Source organism: Siphateles boraxobius, unplaced genomic scaffold, assembly GCF_051911475.1.
Source record: "Siphateles boraxobius isolate OS27281-9 unplaced genomic scaffold, OSU_SipBor_1 215, whole genome shotgun sequence".
Classification (NCBI taxonomy): domain Eukaryota; kingdom Metazoa; phylum Chordata; class Actinopteri; order Cypriniformes; family Leuciscidae; genus Siphateles; species Siphateles boraxobius.
In genome coordinates this window covers 605,795-627,500 of record NW_027508828.1, presented here as the reverse complement: position 1 = coordinate 627,500, position 21,706 = coordinate 605,795, and the positions used below count along the sequence as shown (strand labels likewise).

General features: G+C 34.9%; 2 protein-coding genes across 5 annotated transcripts in view; one reads left to right on the top strand and one right to left on the bottom strand.

Moving 5' to 3' along the window:
- Window positions 1-154: 154 nt before the first annotated feature.
- On the bottom strand, window positions 155-11,835 carry dcun1d2b (DCN1, defective in cullin neddylation 1, domain containing 2b). Of its 3 annotated transcripts, none has more exons than XM_077238098.1 (7): window positions 11,650-11,835; window positions 6,661-6,853; window positions 6,413-6,581; window positions 4,100-4,230; window positions 3,940-4,022; window positions 1,610-1,706; window positions 155-1,141 (listed from the first exon to the last, which is right to left on the bottom strand). In XM_077238098.1, the coding sequence occupies exons 1-7, from the start codon at window positions 11,818-11,820 to the stop codon at window positions 1,062-1,064; spliced, it is 924 nt and encodes a 307-aa protein (XP_077094213.1). In that variant the 5' UTR covers window positions 11,821-11,835; the 3' UTR covers window positions 155-1,061. The 3 variants fall into 3 exon arrangements, with proteins under 3 accessions (XP_077094213.1, XP_077094215.1, XP_077094214.1); XM_077238100.1 differs by lacking the exon at window positions 11,650-11,835 and adding an exon at window positions 10,782-10,878; XM_077238099.1 differs by lacking the exon at window positions 11,650-11,835 and adding an exon at window positions 10,542-10,788.
- slc9d1 (solute carrier family 9 member D1) overlaps window positions 11,691-21,706 on the top strand; it is a 27,149-nt gene continuing 17,133 nt past the window's right edge. For both annotated transcript variants that reach the window (XM_077238091.1, XM_077238092.1), the window contains exons 1-3: window positions 11,691-11,832; window positions 13,055-13,183; window positions 21,196-21,593. In XM_077238091.1, the coding sequence (XP_077094206.1) occupies window positions 13,177-13,183; window positions 21,196-21,593 (405 nt within the window). In that variant the 5' untranslated portion in view covers window positions 11,691-11,832; window positions 13,055-13,176. The remainder of the gene's footprint in view (window positions 11,833-13,054; window positions 13,184-21,195; window positions 21,594-21,706) is intronic.

The window sequence follows — 21,706 nt, the reverse complement described above, 5'->3', positions numbered from 1 at the left end:
GATTTCTGAACTTATTTCTATAATGACTTCTAACATGATTTCAAACGTTTGACGTTGAGTTTATTGTTCGTTGATGATAATGTGTGTTTGAGATACACCAGATTTGAGCATTAATATAAAATCGTTTAAAGATAATGTGACAATGCAGAACCAGTTTTGTTAAATAATCTTTATTTACATGCAGAGAAACAGTGATGAGCTGAAGGTCACACACACACACACACACACACACACACACACACACACACTGAGGCGTGTGTTTGCTGATTTAATATCAGACGCTTATAAACAAATCAAACAATGTGACGAACAGGATCTTCTGAGTGTTAGTGTGATTCTCGATCCTCTCAGAAACGCTTCAGAACGCAGATATTCTGACAGAACTCGAAACTTAATAATTCTCAAAAGCAAACATTTGACGGGCGACGTCACGTGACTAAATTAACCCTGTGTCCTCAGTTCTGCACAGCGAGGTTATGGAAGCTCGTTTCTGCCACGGAGTAAAAAAATATAATTGCGACCTTTTCTCACAATTCTGACTTTTTTTCTTTTTTTGTTGTTGCAATTTTCGCAATTGTGAGAAAAAAGTCAGAATTACACTAAATAAACTCGCAATTCCAAAGAAGTCCGAAGTGTAAGAAAAAGTCAAAATTGCAAAAAAACTTGCATTTGCGAGAAAAAAGTCAGAATTGTGAAGAAAAGTCAGAATTGCACAAAATAAACTTGCAATTCCAAAAAAGTCTGAATTGTAATAAACTCGCAATTGTGAGTAAAAACTCCGAATTACACGAAATAAACTCACAATTTAAAAAAAGGCAGAATTGCATGAAATGAACACAATTGTGTGATAAAAAGCATCAAATACCACAATTCCCTATTTTAGTATTCTGTGGTGCATCATGGGATGTGCTGTTGCCTGATGGGAAAACACAGTCCTGTACGAGTGCACAGACTCCAGGCGCGGTGTAAAAGCTCTCTCTGTCTCCGGTTAAAGATATACATATTTAAATCCTGTCGTTGTAAAAGAGTCCGTGAGAGGCTGGCCTCCCCGTGAGCGCTCATTATAGAGTCAGCTGATCCTCTGACGTCACGATTGGCCGGGCGAACTCCACGAAGTCGTCGATGAGCACCGGCCACGCTCCTGCGATCAAACACTCAGCATTAATGCAGTCACACGCTGAACATCTTTATTATCTTCAAATTCTAAAACGGGTAAATATAGAAATATAAATAATAAAGTGCAGCACATGCATTGACAGTGGAAACTTAGATCTGATTATTTTTCCTCATGAATTTATGATTGACCTGAAGAATGAAAGCTGTATCATATACTAGGATATTTATATGAGCAATATTACATTTTCATTGTATTTTTAATCAAATAAATGCAGCCTTCGTGAGCAAAAGAGATTTCTTTTAAACATTAGAGATCGTACGGATCCAGCGGCAGTGTGATGTGTGTGTAGAGAGACGTTTCATCATCCAATCACGTCCCTGTCGAACATTTTCCCCTCATTGAATATTCAGTTTTTATGTAAGTTTGTTTCCGCATGGAATAAAAGACTAGTTGGGTCTGAAATGCGTCTCTGACAGAAGCTCTCAGTCTCACCCTCCTCGTCGTAGTTCGACATGTCGTCGGCGATCACGTTCCCGAAGTCCAGCAGCAGATTCCACGTGTCTTTAGAGATGGGTTTTTTATGATGCTCCTTTACGGACACAACAAACAGAAGCAAAACTGTCATCAATCCATCAGAACCATCATCAGAACCCTCATCAGAACCATCGTCAGAATCCCATCAGAACCATCATCAGAACCCTCATCAGAACCCTCATCAGAACCATCGTCAGAATCCCATCAGAACCATCATCAGAACCCTCATCAGAACCCTCATCAGAACCATCATCAGAACCCTCATCAGAACCATCATCAGAACCCTCGTCAGAACCCCCATCAGAACCATCATCAGAACCATCATCAGAACCCCCATCAGAACCCCCATCAGAACCATCATCAGAACCCTCGTCAGAACCCCCATCAGAACCATCATCAGAACCATCATCAGAACCCCCATCAGAACCCCCATCAGAACCATCATCAGAACCATCGTCAGAACCCTCATCAGAACCATCATTAGAACCCCCATCAAAACCATCATCAGAACCCCCATCAGAACCCCCATCAGAACCATCATCAGAACCCCCATCAGAACCATCATCAGAACCCCCATCAAAACCATCATCAGAACCCCCATCAGAACCCCCATCAGAACCATCATCAGAACCCCCATCAGAACCCCCATCAGAACCCCCATCAGAACCCTCATCAGAACCATCATCAGAACCCCCATCAGAACCCTCATCAGAACCCCCATCAGAACCCCCATCAGAACCCCCATCAGAACCATCATCAGAACCCTCATCAGAACCCCCATCAGAACCCCCATCAGAACCCTCATCAGAACCCTCGTCAGAACCCTCATCAGAACCCCCATCAGAACCACCATCAGAACCCCCATCAGAACCCTCATCAGAACCCTCGTCAGAACCCTCATCAGAACCCCCATCAGAACCACCATCAGAACCCCCATCAGAACCCCCATCAGAACCCCCATCAGAACCCTCGTCAGAACCCTCATCAGAACCCTCATCAGAACCCCCATCAGAACCCCCATCAGAACCCCCATCAGAACCCTCGTCAGAACCCTCATCAGAACCCTCATTAGAACCCCCATCAAAACCATCATCAGAACCCCCATCAGAACCATCATCAGAACCCCCATCAGAACCCTCATCAGAACCACCATCAGAACCCTCATCAGAACCCCCATCAGAACCATCATCAGAACCCTCGTCAGAACCCTCGTCAGAACCCTCATCAGAACCACCATCAGAACCCCCATCAGAACCCCCATCAGAACCATCATCAGAACCCCCATCAGAACCCCCATCAGAACCATCATCAGAACCCTCATCAGAACCCCCATCAGAACCATCATCAGAACCCTCATCAGAACCCTCGTCAGAACCTCATTCAGTGTGAAACACATACAGTATCACTGACAAATAGACCTGGCAACGATTAATCGCATCAAAAATAAAAGTTTGTTTACATAATATATGCGTGTGTACTGTGTATAATTATAATATATATATATAATAGGGTTAGGTGTATCTATACTGTATATATATATATATATAAATAAATACCACATTCGTGCATGTATATATTTAAGAAAACCCAAACTTTTTTTGGGATGCGATTAATTGTTGCACAGCACAACTCACAAAAAAATGCTTTTCTTACTTAGTATTTTTGTCTTGTTTCCAGTCCAAATATCAAACATTTCTTAAATCAAGATGCATTTACTGAAGTAAAATGACAAGACATTAAGTCTTGTTTTCTGGGGAAAAGAGAGTTTTTGCCTGAAAAGAGCAAAATTAGAGCCGATAAAAAAAAAGATTTAGAGATAATTAAGATTATTTTTCTGACCCCATTGGCAGATATTTTTGCTTTTTTTAAGCATCAACTCACTTCATTTTGATCAATTCCCCCGGAAAAAAGGGCATAATATCTTATATCATTTACTCATCTGTCGCCTTTGGCTTTTGGCTCGCTTAGTTGGGGACATTTAATTTTATATTTAACAATATTTTTACAACATTATTTTCCTGTTATCTCTGTAAAGCTGCTTTGAAGTAATCTGTACTGTAAAAAGCGCTATATAAAGGTGACCAGACTCATCTAGTAAATCCATCTTGATTTTAGAATTTGTAGATATTTGGACTGGAAACAAGACAAAAATACTAAGTAAGAAAAGCATTTTTCTGCATTGCAGGACTGGTTTAGTTCAGTATGTGGTCGAGATCCCGTCATGTGTCTCTTCAGTTCCTCATTCTGATTGATTATATATTGATTGATTGAGTAAAGCAGTGACGTACCAGAAGGAAAGTGTTCCAGAGGTGGAGAAACTTGAAGCGTCCGGTGAGAATGAGGTTCCAGTAGGCCACGGCCATCTCCAGATCTGAGACAGAGAGGATCATGGGTCACTGCAAACACCGGCTCATCACAGCACAGATGTTCACTGCACCACTCGCTCACCTAAAGCCTTCTGACCCGGGCTCTTGGCGAAGGTAAACGTGAACTGATAGAAGTCTCTGAACTTCCCAGAATCCTTCAGCTCCTGCTCTAGTCTGGGTAGAAGACTCTTCAACTTCTCTGGACTGTCACATCTAGACAAACAAGCAGTGTAAGAGTTAAATCCAGCGCGGTCAGAAATCACATTAAACACTGAAACGATATCGCTTTCCTCATTCAAACTGATTTATAACCCGTATATATATATATATATATATGATTGACCTGAAGAATGAAAGCTGGATCATATATAGGGACAAAAATGGTGGATTTTGATTGGGCAGATCGCATGTCAATCAAACTCCCTGCGAAGGATGAATTGACGCTAATTTAAAAGTGAAAGTGAAGTGCGCACTGACACTGCTTTTTATAAGCGATGTAAAAAAAAATTAGTTTAGTTTTCAAATTAGCGCCAATTCAGGGCACAATAACAAAACCGTGTTGCTCCGCACGACCGCACCATTATACGCGCCCGAGCAAACGCGCGCATTTTACGTTTGCCTTTAAATTAGCGATTTAAAAGCCCCCGCCGGTGATGTCACACGTCGATTAACCGGTGGGAAAATATCCTCACCGTCACATCCCTAATATAAATGTATACATGTTAAATAAACCCAATGTACCTGGAAAAACGTGGTTTATTTAACTAGTGTTTTTTTCATATTTGTCAATTGTTTGTAATTTGATTCATTCTTTTTTTATATAGGCCAAACAAAAACAAAATAACTAAATTATATCTGTCGTTATCATGAAATAATATGTTGCACATTTCAATGCACTTTTTTGTTGTAGGCATACAGAGTATGTTACATTATTTCAGCATTTAGTTATAGACGTAATATAGGCTCAAAGATGGCCAAATAAAAATATTTTAATTATTTATTTATTTTGAAGTTATATTGTGCTTTGTTGGTATAATGTCTGCTGGAATGTTAAAAAATGTTTAGTGTTAAATAAATATTTTTAAATTGTAGTTTTGTAATTGATTTTACTTTAAAAAGCAAGACAAAATAGTAAAAAGCACATTTTGACTATAAAATGTATGCAATGGTTAAAAATTGGCAAAATAAATGGGGGGAAAAAATGCACAAAAAAAACACGGTATTCGGTATTCGGATTTAAAAAAACGGTAAAAAAAAGAAAAAAAAACGGTATTCGGTATTCGGATAAAAAAAAAAACGGTAAAAAAAAAGAAAAAAAAACGGTATTCGGATAAAAAAAAACGGTAAAAAAAGAAGAAAAAAAACGGTATTCGGATAAAAAAAAACGGAAAAAAAAAACGGTATTCGGCCAATAATTTTAATTTCAGTGACATCACTAATCATATACTTAAAGGGGGGGTTGATTATGATTTCACTTTTCTAACTGTAGTTTGTGTGTATTGTTGCTGTTTGATCGTAAACAATATCTGCAAAGTTACGGCGCTCAAAGTTCAGAGCAAAGGGAGAGATTTACTTTTACAGAAATCGCTTTTTAAGGACTACAACAAACGGCTGGTAGGAACTACACGAGGTTCTTCACTGGTTAGTGACATCACAAACCCTAGAATTTACATAAACCCCGCCCCCAGGAATGTGATTTATAGATATGCTAGTCAATGAGTAGAAGATAGTTAACTCCACATCAGCTACACACATTCATCAACTAACCGTTCAGAAATGTTGTATTCCACGTGTTATCACTTCTCCTTGAGTCTCTCCATCTTTGTCCGGCTCCGGTTTGAATATACAAGGCTAAAAGTTTTTGAAAATTTCACAGACACACTCTTGAAGCTCCGCCCCCTGCGCCGCTGGGAGCAGCAGCTCATTTGCATTTAAAGGGACATACACAAACGGTGCGTTTTTGCTCACCCTCAAAAAGTGAGAATTTTAACATGCTGTAAAAAAATATCTGTGGCGTATTTTGAGCTAAAACTTCACATACACACTCTGGGGACATCAGAGACTTATTTTACATCATGTGAAAGGGTATTATACCACCCCTTTAACTTTGCGTGAAAAGATTGTATTTGTGTTTTATCGAAAAAATTAAACACTGATCTCATATTTATTGTCTTTCAATAATTCACATTTTAATATATATGTTTTTTTTCTAGGGTTTTCCAGGACTTCAATTTCAAAAAGTCAAATTCAAGCACCTTGTACGAAACCCTGTGCAGCTTTTCATCTCGCAATTCTTGAAACGATCTTGTAATTGCAAGAAATAAAGTCAGGATTGCGAGATAAAAAGATGCAGCACTTGTTAGTGTCCGGATAAAGCTGACGGGACACGTCTCACCCCAGATCCGACATGCCGTCCAGGAACTCTTCGCGACTGAACTCGCACTGCGTCGCCGCTCTGAACTTCCACGCTACGATTAGCACGCCGACGCTAGCGGGATCCAGAACCAGGTCGTCGCAGAACTGCTGGATTCCCTCGAGTCCGATCTTGTTTTCGTCGTGAGGATCTGCAGACAGAAGCAGCAGCAGCACAAATGAAGGAACACACACACACACACACACACACACACACACTTGGCGGCTCACCTTTATAGCGGTTGTAGAGCTGGTCCAGCTTCTTGCGGTCCATGGGCTCTCGGTGGTTCTGGAAGTGGTTGCTCGAGGTCGTGTCTCGTCTCCAGTCATTGTGGGTCAGGCAGAACAGAGCGGTTCTCTCTGCGGCCCGGCCGAAGGACATGACCTGCCGGATCTTCTCCTTCTGGGTCGCCTTCAGTTTATGCTGGAAGAACAACACCACCGTTACTTACACTCGCGTCTCTGCACTTACACAGCGCTTTAACTATAGAGTTTCACAGCAGCTTTACACTGATAATAGGAGATTACAGTAACTTTTCGGCTTTACAGCAGATCTAGAATAAAGTTATTGTCCAGATAAAGTTAGTTTTGATTGATTCACTTCCGTTGTAAAGAACATTAGTTATTAACTTAGCGGCCGCTAACACACACCGTTCTAACAGAAACTCTTAGTGTGTTCTGGACGTTCATTTACACACAACAGTGTTTGAGCTCGAGAACTTAAACTTTATAACAGGATCCAACGTGCAAGTTTTTAAAACGTTATCATCTCTTTGCAAACTTCAAAAACCTGAATCTGTGAAACGATCAATCGTCAATCTGTGTTTGAATATATATGTGCGCAGGCGTGTAATCTGTATTTACAAATTGACCGCAACAAATTACTTGTCGGGCCTTAAAAATTACAGAATAATATCAGTACAGGGCTGAAGGGAAGGAGGCCTTCAACACCATTAATTACAGTAAACAGAGTCAGTCATCAAGACCATCACCAGTGTGACTCGACAGCGACAACTCCACAAGCCGGACAAACATCTACCATACATTTATGCCAGAATACCAGTTACTAGGTTAAAATCATTTTTCACGCGAGAGGATTTGTGAATGACACTGAAGCGACGCAACTAACGGTAGGTCACGTGACAGTACATTTCATTCATATAACCATTCATCTTTGAAAACATCCCAAACGATTATGTAAATTGTAATTTTTACCTTCTTCTATGTATGCCCCCATGTTCGTGTTCCTTATTCTGTATTATACATCTTTTGTACTGAATAAAAAAAAACGCGAACGTGCTTTTTAACGGTCGTGAAGTTCAAATTAAAATGTATTTATGTTAACGTTACAGAGATAGACTTTTTTATTATAATTGCTTGAAATAAGTAGGAATAGTGAGATGAAATAAGTAGGAATAAGTTAGGCCTAGTGAGATAAAAAAAGTCAGAATTACCGTTTTTTGTTTATTATTTAACTTATTTTGTTGCGGAGTTAAGCTTCAATAAAGGGTAACGTTAAACTGACATCACAGTTAGTACTTTCAATAATGATTGTTCGAACACTCAAAATTGAAAATTAAACATGTATGAATCGCCTGAACTAAACGTTAATCCAACAGTTAGCATAAATCAGTGGTGGTACCGTGCTATAATACCATAGTATTTGGATCAATGACGTGACGCCTGAATTTTCTGTCCGATTGCATTTGTTCAGGTAAAAACAGGTTTATATGCATAAAAAGATACTGTATATTTGTAGTACCTCTCCAATGTATGTACTCACTTTAACTTAAAAAAAACGTAGTTATTAGTAACTTTTTTTGATATTTTAATTGTCAAAATATCATGTGGTGCAACCGTCCGGCCCTAACTTCTGTTTTGAAAACGTCTTTAAAATTACTCTAAATTTATTTAAAAATATTTTCTGCACTCTTTGGCATGAAGTGTTTTGTAATTCTGTAAAAGAAATCAAAGCATTTGTAGTTATATTTCCATCATAATATACAAACAAACTTTGTCCGATGATGTCCATTTTATGAAATATCATGTGGTGCGACCATCAATGAACTACCATTTTGGGACTTTTATGTTGAAAACTATTCAAACACAGGAAGTTACATCATATACCAATTTACGAAGGACCCATGGAAGCCACAAGCAGGTTTGTAATTCTCTCAAATAGGAAAAAAAATAAACCTTTGTAATGGTTGGTATGCAGTTACCAAAGTTGGATGTCATGTGGTATGACCTTAAAAAAAATTTAATATTAAAGTTATTTCTACAAATATATATTTTTATTCTCTAAATTTTATATTGACCTTTTTTCGGAAAGCTAGCTTGTTTTGTTTAGGTGACCAATTCTGTGCCTGTAAATTTTGACTGAACTTGAAAATATCATGTGGTGTGACCAAATATCATGTGGTGTGACCAAATATCATGTGGTGTGACCAAATATCATGTGGTGTGACCACTGCAGACTGCTTTTCATGATAGATATATGTCCTAGATTGGCAGGTTTTGTGCTTTTATATTCAATTGATGGTTTATATAGAAAAAGTACTTTAATTTAGTATAATTTGGAATAGATTTTAATGCAATTTGGGATTTTTTTTATATTTCAGACGGTTTATGTTTACTCTTTGTACAATATGAGAAAAATGCAACAAAAAAGTAATAGCATGTAATTTTAGTTTAGTAATTATGCATTTATTAGTAATGTATTTATTATTGCCTATTTATTTAAAACTATGTTAATATATTTTACCAGATGCCAATGCCAAGTGAAGTAAACATTCTGACCCTGCAGGAAGAGTGGAGTACCTTGCTAGGATAAGAGTGAAATATTAATAGTTTAAAATAGCTGATTTCTATGTGAATATTTATAGTAAAGTGTAATTTATTCATGTGATCAAAGCTGAATTTTCAGCATCATTACTCCAGTCTTCAGTGTCACATGATCCTTCAGAAATCACTATAATATGATGATTTGATGATCAAGAAACTTGATTATTATCGATGCTCTAGATCTAACGCTCAATTTCCGGATTGAGGATTTTAGTTACTACTGGAAATTGTGATAATTTTTATATGTCAGGATTATTTGATGAATAGAAAGTTCAAAAGAACAGCATTTATTTTAAATAGAATCTTTTGTAACATTCTAGCCTAAATATCTTTACAGTCGCTTTTTTATCAATTTAATTTATCCTTGATTAATAAAAGTATTAATTACTTTTAAAAAAACTATTGACTCCAAATGTTACCTATATACAATATTTGTATGTATATATATATATATATATAACATTATTATTTGTTAGAAAGAAATTCTAAGTCAAGTTAAATGAAATGGTGCACTTATGTTTGCGATGTGATTTTTTATTAAAAAAATGTTTATAAAATGTTTGTGTTCAGGAAAATTCAGTGAATTTTGTATAAAATTTAGTTTAAATCTATTTTTTGTATAAAATGCATTGTTCATTGATCTCTTTAAATAGATTTGTAACTATATAAGGTCTTCGTTGTCATTTGGAGCGACCACTCATCATGTGGTGTGACCAATAAAAGGAATCTCTGTATTAAATTTAAAATAAAATATCTTATTTCTGTGGCTGAAATATGAATCACTGATAAAGTATGCTTAAGTGAATGATATTTTTAAAACATTTTTATCAGTTTTATGTGATTTACAGGAAAAATAAGTCTGTTAACTAGATTTAAGGCGGCAACTCTAAAATTATAGAACAAAATAATGTGATCATTATTTACAAAAACTTAAAAGAAATGCAAATACTTTGTTTCTAAACACTTTAACTACTAAGAACTTGTAAAAAAATGTTAAGGAAATTATTTAATTTTAAGATAAATCACGGTCACACCACATGACATTTTTTAAGGCTATGGCCAATTCATCTAGATGAAAAAACACTAAAATCACTTAGATTAAACATTTTATATGAATTTAGGTGTACACAACATCCTTAATGTTTGAACAATTGCAACAGGTATTATTATTTTTTGTATTTTAAAATCGGCCTGTTGAAAATCCTTATACGTCATTGGCCCATTTATTACCACATTAATATATCGTCGTGATATTAACAGTGCATTACCATGGTACGTGTAGTTTTGAGTTTATGAAGAGCTATGATGATTATGAGTGTCGGAACCGCGTGCAGAAGGACGATCGGTTCCGGTGACCCGCTTTGATTCGGATCTCGCAAAACACCGTTTCCCTCATAAACTGACGCGCGGAAACAGCGTGAGAATAAGCGCAGAACGAGCGTCTATTGTTAGCAGTCTTTATATATTACAGATAAACACAAAACACTGCCCCCTGCGCGCTCACCTACCATCTCCAGCCGAGCTGCCTGTGCGCATGCGCGGAAACCAGCTGGCGCTCGGGGGAACTCTGGGAAATGTAGTTTTTAAACATGCCCTGCTCTCGAAAATTCAAGCTATCTGAGCTACTTAAATGGTTTGCATAATGTCAAAACTTTTACAAACACGGCATTGATGTTACCAAGCATTTAAAATTTATTGATTGTGGATTATTTGTAATTGAAAAAGTTTGATATTAGTAATTAACGTATGTGACAAAATCATACAGCTAAACCTGTAAGTTTTCTATATTTAGTCATATTCATTGACTGACTCAGATAATTCTAGTCATTAGCTGCATTTCTATGGAAGCTCATTTCCGCCATATGGCCTAAGGGAAAATCTTTTGTAAATCATTTATAACTTAAAAGGTAACAATTATGATATAAAAAGTAGAAATTATGACAAAGACAAAACTATGACTTAAGAAGACATTAAAAGTCGAACTTATGACAATCAAATTATTTTGACTTCACAGTTTCCAATTTTATCTTATAAATGACATAGCATGTCATTATTTTGATTTAGAATGTAATATCACCCCCCATTAGTTTTGTCATGCGCGGTGCGGAAGGAAAACTACAATCCCCAGAATTCCACGCGCTGTTGTGATTCAGTTCTGTTTTCAGCACTACTAACATGAAACCGCTGAAAAACTAATCCTGACAGAGCTGACAGCACACAAAAGTTAATGTTAATGTTCGTCAATCTTCCGCGAACTTTCGGTGTAGTCTAGTTTGAGGAGCATTACTCTCTCTCTCTCACTCTCTCTATCTCTCTCTCTCTCTCTCTCTTTCTCTCTCTCTCTCAGTCTACCTCTCTCTCCGGGAAGTCGTTTACCTGCTCCGTGAATCGAGCGAGCGCGGATCTCACCGTTACCGTAACCGGGCGTCCGTGCGCGAGCCGCGCGCCGCTGCTGTCCGGTGAGGTGCGCGCGCAGCATGTGACGTCACAAGAGCGCGATTGTTTCCTCCGTTTACTGACGAGTTCTTGCCTTGCAGTGAACTGCATCACACACACCAGGTATGCGTTTCTTCTCTCTCTCTGTTTATTAGCGTTGATGTTATCTTGCAGAATGCCATGTAGAAAATGTACTTGAAGTGGATGACTGACAACCGTCAAGGTTACCTGAATAAATAATAATTATAACAATTACGCGTTTGATGGACAGATCAGATCACCCGCATAATTCTGAATATTATAGTGATTTATAGTCGCGTGAAGTCAGTTGACATTGATCAGTTATTTTGTTTATTGATTTTTAAACATCAGAAACATGTCATCATCGCTGTGTGTCAGTTGATAATGTGTATCATCTTATATTACACTTATTAGAATGTGGATTAAATATTTAATTAAAAATGTATATTATCTTTTAAAAAATAGTATTTGTAAAATTAGTATTAGTATAAAGTATTTTTTGTATGTTTTCTGTCTGTCCCTGAATTACCAGGGTTATTATTATTATTATTATTATTATGGTTTGCTAAAACTAAAACCATAAAAAACATGTTCTTGACCTGAAAGAAAGTCAACTGAAATAAACTAAACTAAAACTTAAACGTATTTTATTTCAGTTAGTTGCCAAGGCAATATTTCTCAGTTTCATTTACTTTAACTTGATGTACTAAAATAGCTGAAATTAAGAATAAAACAATTTATTAATTAAAACATTTTTAAAAAACGAATAAAAATGTGGAAAACGTAAGACAAATTTGCTAAAATTCAAATGAAAACAGAAATTCTAAACATTCAAACTAATTAAAAATATTAATAAAGACTATAAAAACATCTCAACGATACTAAAATAACACAAGTTTTAGAAAATGAACCCAACCATGAGATCCTAGGATTTTATCCTTTTACGATTTTATCATAGACTGTAAAACTCCTCCCTCCTGCATATTCCACTTTTGACAGCCAATCAGAATCGATCCTGCTTTAAAGAGCTCGAGCATTTAAAGCGACAGGCGACAAAACTATGTCGTGCGCTATTCTGGACGCGGATACATTAATCGTACGGGCCTTTAAACAATGAGCTGCTATTTCTATATACTTGAAATAGTATAATAAAGTACATATTTTAAAGTAAGCCTCTCATTCATTTCCCAACAGAAAACACATGAAATTAGCTGTGTCATTATGTGAGAAATCCACCCTGTTATACCACATTCCATTATCAACACGTCATTAATATTCTCTGATGAGGTGAACTTTGTTTTTGTTGAATTCCACACTGATTCAGGGATGAAATGCTGAGGAATATGAGGCGTATCTCTGCAGGATGTAGGTGTGCTGGGCCGGTAAACACACTTCAGGGTTGTTTGTCTAGTTAGTAACACACCTTCACGAGTCTTTAGTGTTCATATGTCTGGTGAGTACTTGAGTTTCATATCTAATGGCTCTTCAATCATGTGTTAGAGTAATATTAATTTAACTCCCAGAGGAAGGCATGTAGCTGAAACGCGTTGGAGTTTTTTAGATGGTAATTTGACCAAGCCGTAATAATAAAGGCTTTTTAAGTTTTTCACTTGAGAGTGCCTTGGAGTTCTTCTTTTCTGATTTTTAATATTCATTTACTGTCTGTGTGGATCAGTGTTATTTTAGTATCCTTAGCTCTGCTTCCATCCAAAGTTGAGAAAGTTTATGGCATAAAACACTTGTGACCGTTTCCATCCCACGTGTTCAAGAGAATAAAATCGTCACTTCTTGGCACAAAATATTAGTAATAAAACTGTTTTATTGTTAAAAAAAAGTTTCTGCAATTGTGCTCTTTTTCCCTCCATCATAAATGAATGTATCTAATAAAGTTTTAAATATGGATATTTTTCTTACACAAACGCAACGTTTCAATTCAGAAGGCCTTTATTAACCCCCGCAGAGCCTGGGGAGCACTTTAATCATGGATAAATACACTTTTATGATTGATAAATACACTTTTATGATGGATAGATGCACTTTTATGATGGATAAATACACTTTTATGATGGATAGTTGCACTTTTATGATGGATAGATGCACTTTTATGATGGATAGATGCACTTTTATGATGGACAGATGCACTTTTATGATGGATAGTTGCACTTTTATGATGGATAGATGCACTTTTATGATGGATAGTTGCACTTTTATGATGGATAGATGCACTTTTATGATGGATAAATACACTTTTATGATGGATAGATGCACTTTTATGATGGATAGATGCACTTTTATGATGGATAGATGCACTTTTATGATGGATAGATGCACTTTTATGATGGATAGATGCACTTTTATGATGGATAAATACACTTTTATGATGGATAAATGCACTTTTATGATGGATAGATGCACTTTTATGATGGATAAATACACTTTTATGATGGATAAATGCACTTTTATGATGGATAGATGCACTTTTATGATGGATAAATAAACTTTTATGATGGATAGATGCACTTTTATGATGGATAAATAAACTTTTATGATGGATAGATGCACTTTTATGATGGATAGATGCACTTTTATGATGGATAGATGCACTTTTATGATGGATAAATAAACTTTTATGATGGATAGATGCACTTTTATGATGGATAGATGCACTTTTATGATGGATAAATAAACTTTTATGATGGATAGATGCACTTTTATGATGGATAAATACACTTTTATGATGGATAGATGCACTTTTATGATGGATAGATGCACTTTTATGATGGATAAATACACTTTTATGATGGATAAATGCACTTTTATGATGGATAGATGCACTTTTATGATGGATAAATACACTTTTATGATGGATAAATGCACTTTTATGATGGATAGATGCACTTTTATGATGGATAAATAAACTTTTATGATGGATAGATGCACTTTTATGATGGATAAATAAACTTTTATGATGGATAGATGCACTTTTATGATGGATAGATGCACTTTTATGATGGATAAATACACTTTTATGATGGATAGATGCACTTTTATGATGGATAGATGCACTTTTATGATGGATAGATGCACTTTTATGATGGATAAATAAACTTTTATGATGGATAGATGCACTTTTATGATGGATAGATGCACTTTTATGATGGATAAATAAACTTTTATGATGGATAGATGCACTTTTATGATGGATAGATGCACTTTTATGATGGATAAATAAACTTTTATGATGGATAGATGCACTTTTATGATGGATAGATGCACTTTTATGATGGATAAATAAACTTTTATGATGGATAGATGCACTTTTATGATGGATAAATACACTTTTATGATGGATAGATGCACTTTTATGATGGATAGATGCACTTTTATGATGGATAGATGCACTTTTATGATGGATAGATGCACTTTTATGATGGATAAATACACTTTTATGATGGATAAATGCACTTTTATGATGGATAGATGCACTTTTATGATGGATAGATGCACTTTTATGATGGATAAATAAACTTTTATGATGGATAGATGCACTTTTATGATGGATAAATAAACTTTTATGATGGATAAATAAACTTTTATGATGGATAGATGCACTTTTATGATGGATAAATAAACTTTTATGATGGATAGATGCACTTTTATGATGGATAGATGCACTTTTATGATGGATAAATAAACTTTTATGATGGATAGATGCACTTTTATGATGGATAGATGCACTTTTATGATGGATAAATAAACTTTTATGATGGATAGATGCACTTTTATGATGGATAAATACACTTTTATGATGGATAAATGCACTTTTATGATGGATAGATGCACTTTTATGATGGATAGATGCACTTTTATGATGGATAAATAAACTTTTATGATGGATAGATGCACTTTTATGATGGATAAATACACTTTTATGATGGATAAATACACTTTAATGATGGATAGATGCACTTTTATGATTGACAGATGCACTTTTATGATGGATAAATACACTTTAATGATGGATAGATGCACTTTTATGATTGACAGATGCACTTTTATGATGGATAGATGCACTTTTATGATGGATAAATACACTTTTATGATGGATAAATACACTTTAATGATGGATAGATGCACTTTTATGATGGATAAATACACTTTTATGATGGATAAATGCACTTTTATGATGGATAGATGCACTTTTATGATGGATAGATGCACTTTTATGATGGATAAATAAACTTTTATGATGGATAGATGCACTTTTATGATGGATAAATACACTTTTATGATGGATAAATACACTTTAATGATGGATAGATGCACTTTTATGATTGACAGATGCACTTTTATGATGGATAAATACACTTTAATGATGGATAGATGCACTTTTATGATTGACAGATGCACTTTTATGATGGATAAATACACTTTTATGATGGATAAATAAACTTTTATGATGGATAGATGCACTTTTATGATGGATAAATACACTTTTATGATGGATAAATGCACTTTTATGATGGATAGATGCACTTTTATGATGGATAGATGCACTTTTATGATGGATAAATAAACTTTTATGATGGATAGATGCACTTTTATGATGGATAAATACACTTTTATGATGGATAAATACACTTTAATGATGGATAGATGCACTTTTATGATTGACAGATGCACTTTTATGATGGATAAATACACTTTAATGATGGTTAGATGCACTTTTATGATTGACAGATGCACTTTTATGATGGATAGATGCACTTTTATGATGGATAAATACACTTTTATGATGGATAAATACACTTTAATGATGGACAGATGCACTTTTATGATTGACAGATGCACTTTTATGATGGATAGATGCACTTTTATGATTGATAGATGCACTTTTATGATGGATAGATGCACTTTTATGATGGACAGGTGCACTTTTATGATTGATAGATGCACTTTTATGAGGGACAGATGCACTTTTATGATGGATAGATGCACTTTTATGATGGATATATGCACTTTTATGATGGATAGATGCACTTTTATGATGGATAGATGCACTTTTATGATGGATAGTTGCACTTTTATGATGGATAGATGCACTTTTATGATGGATAGATGCACTTTTATGATGGACAGATGCACTTTTATGATGGATAGTTGCACTTTTATGATGGATAGATGCACTTTTATGATGGATAGTTGCACTTTTATGATGGATAGATGCACTTTTATGATGGATAAATACACTTTTATGATGGATAAATGCACTTTTATGATGGATAGATGCACTTTTATGATGGATAAATACACTTTTATGATGGATAAATGCACTTTTATGATGGATAGATGCACTTTTATGATGGATAGATGCACTTTTATGATGGATAGATGCACTTTTATGATGGATAAATACACTTTTATGATGGATAAATGCACTTTTATGATGGATAGATGCACTTTTATGATGGATAAATACACTTTTATGATGGATAAATGCACTTTTATGATGGATAAATGCACTTTTATGATGGATAGATGCACTTTTATGATGGATAAATACACTTTTATGATGGATAAATGCACTTTTATGATGGATAAATGCACTTTTATGATGGATATATGCACTTTTATGATGGATAAATACACTTTTATGATGGATAGATGCACTTTTATGATGGATAGATGCACTTTTATGATGGATAGATGCACTTTTATGATGGATAAATACACTTTTATGATGGATAAATGCACTTTTATGATGGATAGATGCACTTTTATGATGGATAAATACACTTTTATGATGGATAAATGCACTTTTATGATGGATAGATGCACTTTTATGATGGATAGATGCACTTTTATGATGGATAAATAAACTTTTATGATGGATAGATGCACTTTTATGATGGATAAATAAACTTTTATGATGGATAAATAAACTTTTATGATGGATAGATGCACTTTTATGATGGATAAATACACTTTTATGATGGATAAATACACTTTAATGATGGACAGATGCACTTTTATGATTGACAGATGCACTTTTATGATGGATAGATGCACTTTTATGATTGATAGATGCACTTTTATGATGGATAGATGCACTTTTATGATGGACAGGTGCACTTTTATGATTGATAGATGCACTTTTATGAGGGACAGATGCACTTTTATGATGGATAGATGCACTTTTATGATGGATATATGCACTTTTATGATGGATAGATGCACTTTTATGATGGATAGATGCACTTTTATGATGGATAGTTGCACTTTTATGATGGATAGATGCACTTTTATGATGGATAGATGCACTTTTATGATGGACAGATGCACTTTTATGATGGATAGTTGCACTTTTATGATGGATAGATGCACTTTTATGATGGATAGTTGCACTTTTATGATGGATAGATGCACTTTTATGATGGATAAATACACTTTTATGATGGATAAATGCACTTTTATGATGGATAGATGCACTTTTATGATGGATAAATACACTTTTATGATGGATAAATGCACTTTTATGATGGATAGATGCACTTTTATGATGGATAGATGCACTTTTATGATGGATAGATGCACTTTTATGATGGATAAATACACTTTTATGATGGATAAATGCACTTTTATGATGGATAGATGCACTTTTATGATGGATAAATACACTTTTATGATGGATAAATGCACTTTTATGATGGATAAATGCACTTTTATGATGGATAGATGCACTTTTATGATGGATAAATACACTTTTATGATGGATAAATGCACTTTTATGATGGATAAATGCACTTTTATGATGGATATATGCACTTTTATGATGGATAAATACACTTTTATGATGGATAGATGCACTTTTATGATGGATAGATGCACTTTTATGATGGATAGATGCACTTTTATGATGGATAAATACACTTTTATGATGGATAAATGCACTTTTATGATGGATAGATGCACTTTTATGATGGATAAATACACTTTTATGATGGATAAATGCACTTTTATGATGGATAGATGCACTTTTATGATGGATAGATGCACTTTTATGATGGATAAATAAACTTTTATGATGGATAGATGCACTTTTATGATGGATAAATAAACTTTTATGATGGATAAATAAACTTTTATGATGGATAGATGCACTTTTATGATGGATAGATGCACTTTTATGATGGATAAATAAACTTTTATGATGGATAGATGCACTTTTATGATGGATAGATGCACTTTTATGATGGATAAATAAACTTTTATGATGGATAGATGCACTTTTATGATGGATAGATGCACTTTTATGATGGATAAATAAACTTTTATGATGGATAGATGCACTTTTATGATGGATAAATACACTTTTATGATGGATAAATACACTTTTATGATGGATAGATGCACTTTTATGATGGATAGATGCACTTTTATGATGGATAGATGCACTTTTATGATGGATAGATGCACTTTTATGATGGATAAATACACTTTTATGATGGATAAATGCACTTTTATGATGGATAGATGCACTTTTATGATGGATAGATGCACTTTTATGATGGATAAATAAACTTTTATGATGGATAGATGCACTTTTATGATGGATAAATAAACTTTTATGATGGATAAATAAACTTTTATGATGGATAGATGCACTTTTATGATGGATAGATGCACTTTTATGATGGATAAATAAACTTTTATGATGGATAGATGCACTTTTATAATGGATAGATGCACTTTTATGATGGATAAATAAACTTTTATGATGGATAGATGCACTTTTATGATGGATAGATGCACTTTTATGATGGATAAATAAACTTTTATGATGGATAGATGCACTTTTATGATGGATAAATACACTTTTATGATGGATAAATGCACTTTTATGATGGATAGATGCACTTTTATGATGGATAGATGCACTTTTATGATGGATAAATAAACTTTTATGATGGATAGATGCACTTTTATGATGGATAAATACACTTTTATGATGGATAAATACACTTTAATGATGGATAGATGCACTTTTATGATTGACAGATGCACTTTTATGATGGATAGATGCACTTTTATGATGGATAAATACACTTTTATGATGGATAAATACACTTTAATGATGGATAGATGCACTTTTATGATGGATAAGTACACTTTTATGATGGATAAATGCACTTTTATGATGGATAGATGCACTTTTATGATGGATAGATGCACTTTTATGATGGATAAATAAACTTTTATGATGGATAGATGCACTTTTATGATGGATAAATACACTTTTATGATGGATAAATACACTTTAATGATGGATAGATGCACTTTTATGATTGACAGATGCACTTTTATGATGGATAAATACACTTTAATGATGGATAGATGCACTTTTATGATTGACAGATGCACTTTTATGATGGATAAATACACTTTTATGATGGATAAATAAACTTTTATGATGGATAGATGCACTTTTATGATGGATAAATACACTTTTATGATGGATAAATGCACTTTTATGATGGATAGATGCACTTTTATGATGGATAGATGCACTTTTATGATGGATAAATAAACTTTTATGATGGATAGATGCACTTTTATGATGGATAAATACACTTTTATGATGGATAAATACACTTTAATGATGGATAGATGCACTTTTATGATTGACAGATGCACTTTTATGATGGATAAATACACTTTAATGATGGATAGATGCACTTTTATGATTGACAGATGCACTTTTATGATGGATAGATGCACTTTTATGATGGATAAATACACTTTTATGATGGATAAATACACTTTAATGATGGACAGATGCACTTTTATGATTGACAGATGCACTTTTATGATGGATAGATGCACTTTTATGATTGATAGATGCACTTTTATGATGGATAGATGCACTTTTATGATGGACAGGTGCACTTTTATGATTGATAGATGCACTTTTATGAGGGACAGATGCACTTTTATGATGGATAGATGCACTTTTATGATGGATAGATGCACTTTTATGATGGATAGATGCACTTTTATGATGGATAGATGCACTTTTATGATGGACAGATGCACTTTTATGATGGATATATGCACTTTTATGATGGATAGATGCACTTTTATGATGGATAGATGCACTTTTATGATGGATAGATGCACTTTTATGATGGACAGATGCACTTTTATGATGGATAGATGCACTTTTATGATGGACAGATGCACTTTTATGATTGATAGATGCACTTTTATGATGGATACATGCACTTTTATGATGGACAGATGCACTTTTATGATGGAAAAATGCACTTTTATGATGGATAGATGCACTTTTATGATGGATACATGCACTTTATGATGGAAAGATGCAATTTTATGATGGATGGATGCACTTTTTTCAGTTTTGATTTCACAGTGACTATAATAACCCTGTGATGATGTGATTTTCAGCATACCGGATGCGAGGCGTGTGTGCAGTGCTGTGCGTCGGCCTGGTGGTGGCGCTGCAGGCTCAGCTGGTCCACCGAGCGCAGGTGTACGGACACCCGTGGGTGACGGAGAACTGCCGGCGGCTCTCCACGCTCCTCAGACACAAGCACTCGGCCGTGCGTAAGCTGGGCTCGGCGGCGCTGGCTCTGGAACGGGACCACACGCTGCCGCCGAACGAGAAGCTGTTCCGCATCCACACGCTCGAGGTGTTCCAGCGCGAGCTCAACGAGAGCGAGCGCTCACTCTTCCAGGCCGTGGAGGGGCTCCAGCGGGTGCTCACGGGGAACCTCAGAGACATCGTCAACATGAGGGACAGCAGCCGGCAGAGACTCCAGGCGCTCCGGGAAGCCGCCATCAAGGTCAGTCACACTTCACTCTCTCCACTGTAGACTTGAGTTTCTTCTACGTCACAATATTCCTCATTTAAAGAAGTAGTTCACTTTAAAAAGAAAAATACCCCATGATTAACTCT

Coding starts and splice junctions, on each gene's coding strand:
- dcun1d2b (XM_077238098.1), bottom strand. CDS start 11,820: ATGCAGTTCACTGCAAGGCAAGAACTCGTCAGTAAACGGAGGAAACAA. Junction 6,582..6,660: donor GCTCTACAACCGCTATAAAG/GTGAGCCGCCAA, acceptor TTCTGTCTGCAG/ATCCTCACGACGAAAACAAG. Junction 1,707..3,939: donor TCTGGAACACTTTCCTTCTG/GTACGTCACTGC, acceptor GTGTCCGTAAAG/GAGCATCATAAAAAACCCAT.